General features: G+C 32.0%; 1 protein-coding gene across 1 annotated transcript; it reads right to left on the bottom strand.

The window, feature by feature from the left end:
- Positions 1-4,498: 4,498 nt before the first annotated feature.
- On the bottom strand, positions 4,499-7,269 carry LOC119612955 (cuticle protein 7). Its single transcript, XM_037968851.1, has 2 exons — positions 6,838-7,269; positions 4,499-5,407 (listed from the first exon to the last, which is right to left on the bottom strand). The coding sequence occupies exons 1-2, from the start codon at positions 7,252-7,254 to the stop codon at positions 5,189-5,191; spliced, it is 636 nt and encodes a 211-aa protein (XP_037824779.1). The 5' UTR covers positions 7,255-7,269; the 3' UTR covers positions 4,499-5,188.
- Between the last annotated feature and the right edge of the window lie 1,555 nt (positions 7,270-8,824).

Below are 8,824 nucleotides of genomic sequence, written 5' to 3'. Positions count from 1 at the left end.
ATAAAGAGTTTCAAAAATAATGACGATCAGAAGAAAATAATGAATGATCAGAAGAATATATTCAAAGATTAATGTTGCTCTTTAATCTTTGAATATAGCATTGCTCAAGTTCTATGATAGATCACATAGCTTCTTAATCTTTTTGATCTTCTTGATGAGGTTCCAACAATGATAATAACTTGGAAGATACTCTCTTCTGGGGAGTAAAATGTTTTTCTGATTTTGATATTCAAAAACAATGACGATCTTCTTGATCTAAGTTAGATGAGGTTCCAACAAATATGTTTAATAACTTGGAAGATACTCTCTTCTGGGGAGTCGATCAGAATAATATATTCAAAGATTGAAGTTGTCGAGCAATGATCTTTAAGAGACCACATCGTTTGTGATTCTTCATGATATGAGCTTGAGCTTGAAAGATAATGTTCAGAGTAGATTAGTGCATAAGACAATCGGCGTCTTGGAAGACAATATTAAGATTAATTTGTGATCACAATATTATTAATACTTTCACGTTATGATTCAAAATTTAAACACTTTTCGAAAATATTTGTAAATATTTTAAATTCTGGCAAATTGAACCGACCATCACTTGTTTTGAATATTTTTCTTAATTTTTTTTTGTAATCCTTTCGAAAACTCACCTTAAGGAAAGCCATTTTTTATATATAGAAAATTTTTGTTGATTGGTTTGTAAAAAAAAAAAACTTTAAGTGTTTAACACTGTAATTAAAGTAATTGACTGATGATTTTCGTTAAAATTAACAAGCTTTTTAAAGAAAATAATTGTCACTCAAACAATATTCATGAAATTTTTTGTAATTTCCCAAATATACCTTCCAAAACCAATATGGATTGCAATGCAAAACGAAAGACTTGCCAAATTTGTAAGTTCCAATAAACCCAATAATTTAAAAAAAAAAAATATTTGAGTAAAAACAAAATTGTTTATTATATAATCAAGTCCCACTTTTTGCCATAAACGGGAACGCTACACCCATGACTTGGAACAAAAATAATAATAATAATAAATAAATTAAAAATTTTTAGATTACCATAGAAAACGTGCCAAATGAAAAAACAAGAAAACATTAAAAAATGCAACCTTGTTACAATGGCATACAAAGCTTTCGTTAACTATAAATTAAAAGTAAAAATATTCCTTATTTGTAAAATATTTTAACAATAACCGTTTCAAAACCGTTTCGTTAACAAGTCATAAGTGACGTCATTAGTTGTCAGTTTTATTTTAATCGTTGTAATTCGTCTTTCTAGTAGACATTTTAATTTATGAAGCGTCTTTTTATCACCACATTAATCATCAGTTTGTTTTTTTACAGACATAACTGACATGTTGATGCCTGTTTATATGCTTAGTATTTTTTCTATTATTATGATATGTTGCTGCTACTATTACTCATTAGTTTGCTTACTACTGACACCGTTATATGAGTAGCACTAGTTAGTTTAATATTATTTAATTGCTTGTGCTACTACTTTTTTTGGATTTGGATTTTTTGTTTTCTTTCGATTAAACGTGTTTTGAATTAAGATGATTTTAATATGATTGATAAATTTCAAAATATTGCAATTGGTTATTAAAAAAAAAAAAATGATTTTAGTAAAATAATAATTTTATGCAATTTGTGGAACTTAATGTATACTTTATAGTTAAAATGGTAATTAAGAGGTTTTAAATAATTATGATTTGATTGTAGTTAAGTCGTCAGGAGGGGGATAAAAGTTTAACTTTTGAATTTTGTCCAATACATAGTGTTTTAGAAACCACCATCTCTGCAACTATTGGAGATATCATAACGAGATGTTTCGAATTGATCGTGTAGCCTCTCAAAGCTGATTACCTCGAAGATCTATAAAAATACTCTTACTTATGTGAGTTATCTCTTACCAGAAGTTCGACAAAGAGTCAATGCTTCCAAAAAAGACTGTGATTTCTACTGGCGTCTAACCACCTGGTTGGCTCTAATTCGTCTTTCGTAACGGATGCACTATTTATAAACGAGGGTGAAAGTACTCGTGACTTTAGTGTCCCCTTTGTAAGCGAGAGGGTCGACACAAACTTAAGTTTTTTGTCTGTCTCTACGTAATCAATGCGGTGACGATTGACTTTCAGGTAGGACAAGTACATGTTAAAATAACTAGTCACCTGGGCAGACGGTGGCTAGGAGTAACCCTAAGTGGTAGGTTAAATAGGTAGTTCGGGACTGTCCGACCGAACTGCTGGATTTTGCTTCAAGGGATAGTTAGATTTACATTTCTATACCCTACACCACTATAGTGGGAAGGGTATTATGTATTTGTGCTGACGGTTATAACACCTAAAAATATTGGTCCTACATCCACCTTACAGTATACCAATCGATTTAGCTATGTCCGTCCGTCTGTGTGTCCATGTAAACCTTGTGCGCACTCTACAGGTCGCAATTTTCAAGATAATTAGATGAAATTTGGCACATACTCTTTAAGGACGAAGCCTATTGAAAATGGTTCAATCGGTCCATTATTTCGTATAGCCCCCATCCAACCGTACCCCCCGAATAGGGCTTTTGAGCTCATAAATATCTTAAATGTTCACTCCAAAACTTTGTTTTATATAAGTCTTAATGATACTGCCGATTTTCGTAATGATCGGGCCTCATTTGACCTTATCCAACACAACAAAATTTGTAATATAACCACTGGTGTAGGGTATCATATGGTCGGCCATGCCCGACTATAAATTCTTACTTGTTTTATTTAGTTTCTTAGAAATGTCAATCAGTGATCCTAAGAGATGCTGAATCTGGAATAACAACCAAGATATTTGGATTTAATATCGTTTGACTGTTAACTCCACCAGCTGTACATTCGTTCGAATCCGTTCGTCTAATTTAGTATATTTGTGTTCGTAATCACATGTGTCCACTTATATTAAAACCAAATTTAGTTATTATGAAGAGGATTTCTTCCTTTTATCGTTGGGTACCCCATAGGCCCCTTTCATTATTTCAAGTTTCAGTAAGTGATTCTCTTGCAGGCTATTTTGCTTGCTGATTGTTCCCGAGTGGTGTCTGTATGTTAACCTTTGTTGGTGTTATATCACGAACTTCCACCTGGAAGATAGTGTTTTGATTAAGTAGACGATATTTATGTTTTCGTTTCTGGCCTTTCAATGTAAATCTGATCATAACTTCAATCTTCTAAAGAGATATTAAATGTGTAAATTGTAGAGAATTCCACATGACAATATCACTTTGTAATTTGAAAAGCTCTGAACATGTGCAGAGCTTTGAATTGCCACAGCAGATGTGCAATAAGAGATAGTCTTAAAATTGCTCTTGAATTAGTCAGTTTCATCAAGTGCTATATCTCACGAGAGTTACAACAACTTCTTGCCGGCATGCATGGTTTCGCAAACACACCCATATTATCTATAAATGCGTTTAGTAGAAAGGTCAGCAAGATCAACATAAAACAATTTTCTATCTCTCTCTCTTGTTTAGCATGTGTTCTCAAATTGCAGCGATCAATTACAACTCTCATGAAAGTATTTAGCTAATATTGTTACAGGACCCGAATATTAAAATATCTGTCAGAGAGACTTTATGCCATTTAGAGCAGATTAAAAACTCTTCACAAAACTTCTGGACCAGTAAAGACCGGATTGTTCGAGGGAAAACATCGCATCTGTGAGTTGTAGTGCTGAAGAACATCCGAATTTATCAATTCCTCAATGCTCTCAGCAATTGGGATTATCCATAACAACAGCATAGTGAATTTTGCAAAACGATTTAGCTTTAAAGCCTTATAAAGTTCAACTGATGCAAGAATTAAAGCTGCCCGACCTTAACAAGCTAAATGTACGCATTTGGTATTCTGAAAATGCAAAAGTAATTGTTAGGAAACCATCTGGAGGGGGACCTTCCCGATCATGCTAGTCATACCAGTTGATTATTTTTGTGGGACTATGTTAAAGATAGAATATATACAGAGCCAATCGAATCGATTACAGCCTAAAAACTGCAAAAAACTTATTGAAAATATTGATCAAAGAATTGACATTTGTATGCGTGGTCAGCCTCTCTAGAACTTTGTTGAATGTCGTTTCTAAAGGCTAAAGAGCTAACTTCTCCAAAGGTCTAATAGTTGATCAATACCGATTAACACTTCAATTTGAGTACAAGTTCTTTTGGGTTAGAGAATGCTTTGGACTATTAAAGTTGAGCAATGGAAAAGTTTAAGCTTTTTAAATCAAGAAATTTCTAAGGATAGTAGATGATCTTTCATCTCTTTATGCGATCTTGACCAAGAACCATTTATGTTTATGGCAGGAGTTCACTTAATTTCTAATGCAGTCCTGATGATAATTATTTAATAAAAACTCATATTTTCATATTTTATTTTTGTACTGAATTCTTTATTCAGTAAATGCACACGATAATTTCTCATTTCGTTCTTCTTCTTCTTCCTCTACATTCTTTTATAGTTTTTACATATGTTTTTTTTAAAAAGTTATTAACACGATTCTTCTACGAGAAAAATTCGTGTCACTTACATTCTATAAAATATTATTTTTTTAACAAAAAAAAACTGACTATTGACACCAACACAAAAGATGACAATAGCATAAGATTAATAATGGATTATTTACAACAAATTAAAAAAAAATAAATTTACAATAACAAAATGAGCAGAAAGAATCAAAAATTAATAATAAACAACAAAAATAAAAATATATATATTACAAAAACAAAAATCATAAGACAATCAATGTCTTATAACTTAACAAAAAATATGAAGTTTTAAATACTATTTTCTTTAAAGAGAAGCGAATGACAGTTGAGTGAGTGAAAGAGAGAGTGAGTGAGTTTTAAGATTGAGAGCGTTTGAGTGAGTCAGTATATAACCGAAGTATATATGGTGGTGAATATGAATAGATATGATTAAAACTAAAACAATAAGTTAATAACATTATTAGGTATTATTAATTGTTGGAAAAAATAATTAATAATACTTTTATAATAAAAGAGCAGATTTACAAGATCACAAGTCCAAATAACGATAGCTTAGTGGTCATTTTATGAGTTGATTTTTAACGAAATTGTCACTAGATTTTTTTTATGACTCAATGATATATGGTAGTTGATTGATGGTGGTGGCGGTTATGTTTCCATGCTTGATAGTTTATTTAGTGATGATAACCACCATAGTAGGCTGGAGCAGCAGCATAAGCTACTTTAGCTACAGCTGGTGCAGCATAAGCTACCTTGGTTACGGCTGGTGCAGCATAGGCTACTTTGGCAACGGGTACTGCAGCGGCTACAGCTACTGGTTTAGCAATGATGGCTTGACCGGATTTTTCAACCACCGCATTGAAACCATTGATTTTATCGGCAGTGTAGGTGACCTGAAGGAATTAAGAAATTTTAATTAAACTTTAATTAATGCAAAATTTGATCAGATAAAGATATCGGAACAAATAACACCGTTACCAGTTTTCTCATTTTTTTGAAAAAAAAAAAAAAATGAGAAATTTCTAAAGCGGGAAAAAAGTGTTCCAAATTATACTGTGACGCTATTTACCATGCCCCCATCCCGCCCACTATCATCTACAACTGTCCATCAAATCGAAAACAACTCAGCTAAAATTTCATTGCGATATATCAATAGGTCCAGAGTTACCGAATTATTTCCACAATTAAAAGTTTCTAAACCACTATTCGGTGTTAATCTTGAATTATACTTTGACCCGGATGTTGTGAATAGTCCCCCAGTACAAAAGTTTCATTATTTATCACACAACAAGTGAATTTTTTATAAAATTTGACCTCAGATTTTCCAGTCGTTTTTCTTTTTGGTTTCAAGTTCTTTACCGAATTACGATTTGGAATTTTTCTAAACTTTATACGACTTCAACTGAGCATTAACTTTAGATCTACGCCTAAAAACATCCGAAAATTTAACTTAGCGAGCTGCTTTTCTAATGAAAGTCTTTGTTAATTTTCGTAACAGTTGTTCGACTTCTCCTAAAGATCTACTAGACCTTTGTTTTCTTTATGATTCTGATTTTCTTTCAATGTTCAAGTCTTCTATATACTGTTTAATGGCTTTTGAAATTCTGTAACGTTGGACCTTTTGATCTTTTGTCACTTATTTTTTTCGTGGACCTAAATGATAGTTGAAAATGTATGATTTCGAACAGATAATAATGTAATCAAAAAAATAATAATATGTTGGACCCAGGATAAGTTTCAACTAGGAAAGTGTGTATAAGTTTTTAAGGAGTCACTGCTTATATTTGAAAAATTACGACAGGATCTTCGATGATATCAGAGTGTTAACATCAACAACTCCCTGGTTTCTCATATCAACTATCAACTGGATCAGTTGAAGAAGTCAAAGACGCTAAACCTTCAGATCTTTCGCTAGTTTTATGAAAGTCCATTATGGATTTTTGGGAAAAGTTTTAATAATTTTTTCACATACTTTTTCTCGGAGTCCACTTTTGACCGAAATATGAATTGAAAATGAATGATTTAGAAGGTATGAAATCAGATAACGTGATCAAAAATATTATAATTTGATGGACCAAGGACTAATTCCTTATTATTGGGAAACACTAGCATTACGTTTGATGATATCAGTTGAAGAAGACAAAGTGTTAATATCAACAGCTCCCTAGTTTTCTCAAATGCATGGGACACACGTTTAATAAGATCACGTGAAGTAATGAACGCGTTAAGAACCCTTCGGATTTGCCCACACGTTTAATGAGATCAATTGAAGAAGTCAACGCGTTAAGAACCCTTTAGATTTGCCCCTAATTAGTTCACTTACCTTACGTATAGAACCATCAGCTTCAGTCAGTGAGTAACTGCCATGGATGACACCATTTTCCAAATGTTCTTCGGCCGATTTTGAATCACCAGTAGAATGATCAGATACACCATATGAAAAACTATATTTGGGATTGGGATCGAAAGGTTCTGGCTCAACAGCCTTAACAATAGCTGGAGCAGCAGCTACCACTTTGGGAGCGGCAACAATGGCGGGTGCTGCAGCCACAACTTTAGCGGGTGCTGCATAAGAGATGGCTGGTGCAGCATAGGAAACAGCTGGGGCAGCATAGGACACTGCAGGTGCGGCTGCTAAGGCAATACCGCCATGACCACCATAACCGCCATAAATACCGGGCGCCGCCATGGTCATAGACAAGGATACACTGACTAATAGTACTACCTGCAAGCGGCACATGAGTTATATTAACATTTAAATAGTTATTATCACTTAATAACGGCTCTAATCCTTACCTTAGCAAACATTTTGATGTGTTGTCTTTTGTATTTGTATTTAATTACAAAATATATATAATATATATATATATAAAAAAATATTTATAAATTTGATCTAAGTAGAGGATCGTTTCTTTATTACAAGAATTTGTTGCTTGCTAGCAAAAATCTAACTTTGGTTTGAGATACATTCTCTAAGAAGTCTCGACTTTTATATACCATGGAATGTGCCAGCAGCCATGCTCTGCCTGCCATAAGTTGCCATCCACCAAAACTTCATGCAACAAAATGTTACATTCATAAAACAACAATAGTAGTCACAAAAACGATGAAAACATACTCAATCACAATCCAACAACTACAATAACGCTTCGTCTGTACTTTAAACGGTCAATGTGTTTTTTCTTCTTTTTTTTTTTTGTCCGAAAAGTTTTTAGTTTAATCGGTCAAAAATGGTCTTAAAAACCAACAGATACGAAAAACAAACAAATTATAACAACTACTGCTAGTGTGTTACGTTACGTATACAACAGAATGTTGGCCGCTGCCGGTGCTCTCAAAACGCATTCGCATAAGATCTGGTTTTGAAAATGTTCAATATTTGTTTTGTCTTAAATGCGGATGATTTCTTCATCGCGTACTTACTTACTTACATATGTATTGTATTGTATTTTAGTCAATTTAGTCTCTATTTTAGTTTAGTTTAGTTTATTTTTCAATTGCTAACTAGAAAACAGTGGGTTTTTTTATAGAAGAATGTCGTGAAAATAATTATCTTGTTTTGTTAATTTTTAGACTTTTGCACTGATTGGAATCTGTAGCACTTGTGTAATATCATCATCAACATCATTATCATTTGTAATAAGATAACAAGGTTAAAATACATACATTGTTTACTATTTTGAATCTATATGTATCAAACTGTGTCTTTGAGGTGTTGATTTTCGAAAAAAAAATTTTACGTTTAAAAAAGAGAATTATCTTTCTATTAGATTAATTTCCATAAAAAAATATTATATTAAATTTGGCTAGAAATCATCAAAGTTTAAAATCATAATATTCAATATTCTGAATGAACGTTTTAAATGTTCAGTCAGAGATCAATCTTTCACAAAGTGATCTGAAGTGACCACCAACATGAAAGCACGTAGATCATGGAAGGACATATACAGTTAATCACAAAAATAAGTATACAGAAATGGTACAGATTGGTTTTATTTAAAAAAAAAAACATATTATTTTTTAAAAAAACAAGAAAGTAACACATTTATTTATTAAAAACAATTATGATAATTATTATTCACTACTTTTTTTCTTCATATTTTGGTTCTTTGAGTTCTCATTTAAGCTAAAGTTAAAAAGGTGCAAAATTTACGTCACAAAAGTAAGTATACAGATCATTTCAGTATATATTTGGTTTAATGATATTAACAAAATTTATGAAAATTTTACTTGTATTAATATAATTACTTTTTAATAAAATATTTTTTACACAATAACTTGGAAAAAATCTACTTTTAGTTCCGAAATCT

This window comes from Lucilia sericata, unplaced genomic scaffold (assembly GCF_015586225.1).
Source record: "Lucilia sericata isolate MDLA Ls3-8-SP2 unplaced genomic scaffold, ASM1558622v1 Contig001890F_arrow, whole genome shotgun sequence".
Lineage (NCBI taxonomy): Eukaryota > Metazoa > Arthropoda > Insecta > Diptera > Calliphoridae > Lucilia > Lucilia sericata.
Note: the sequence above shows the minus strand (reverse complement) of the source record. Positions and strands in the feature narration are given on the sequence as shown.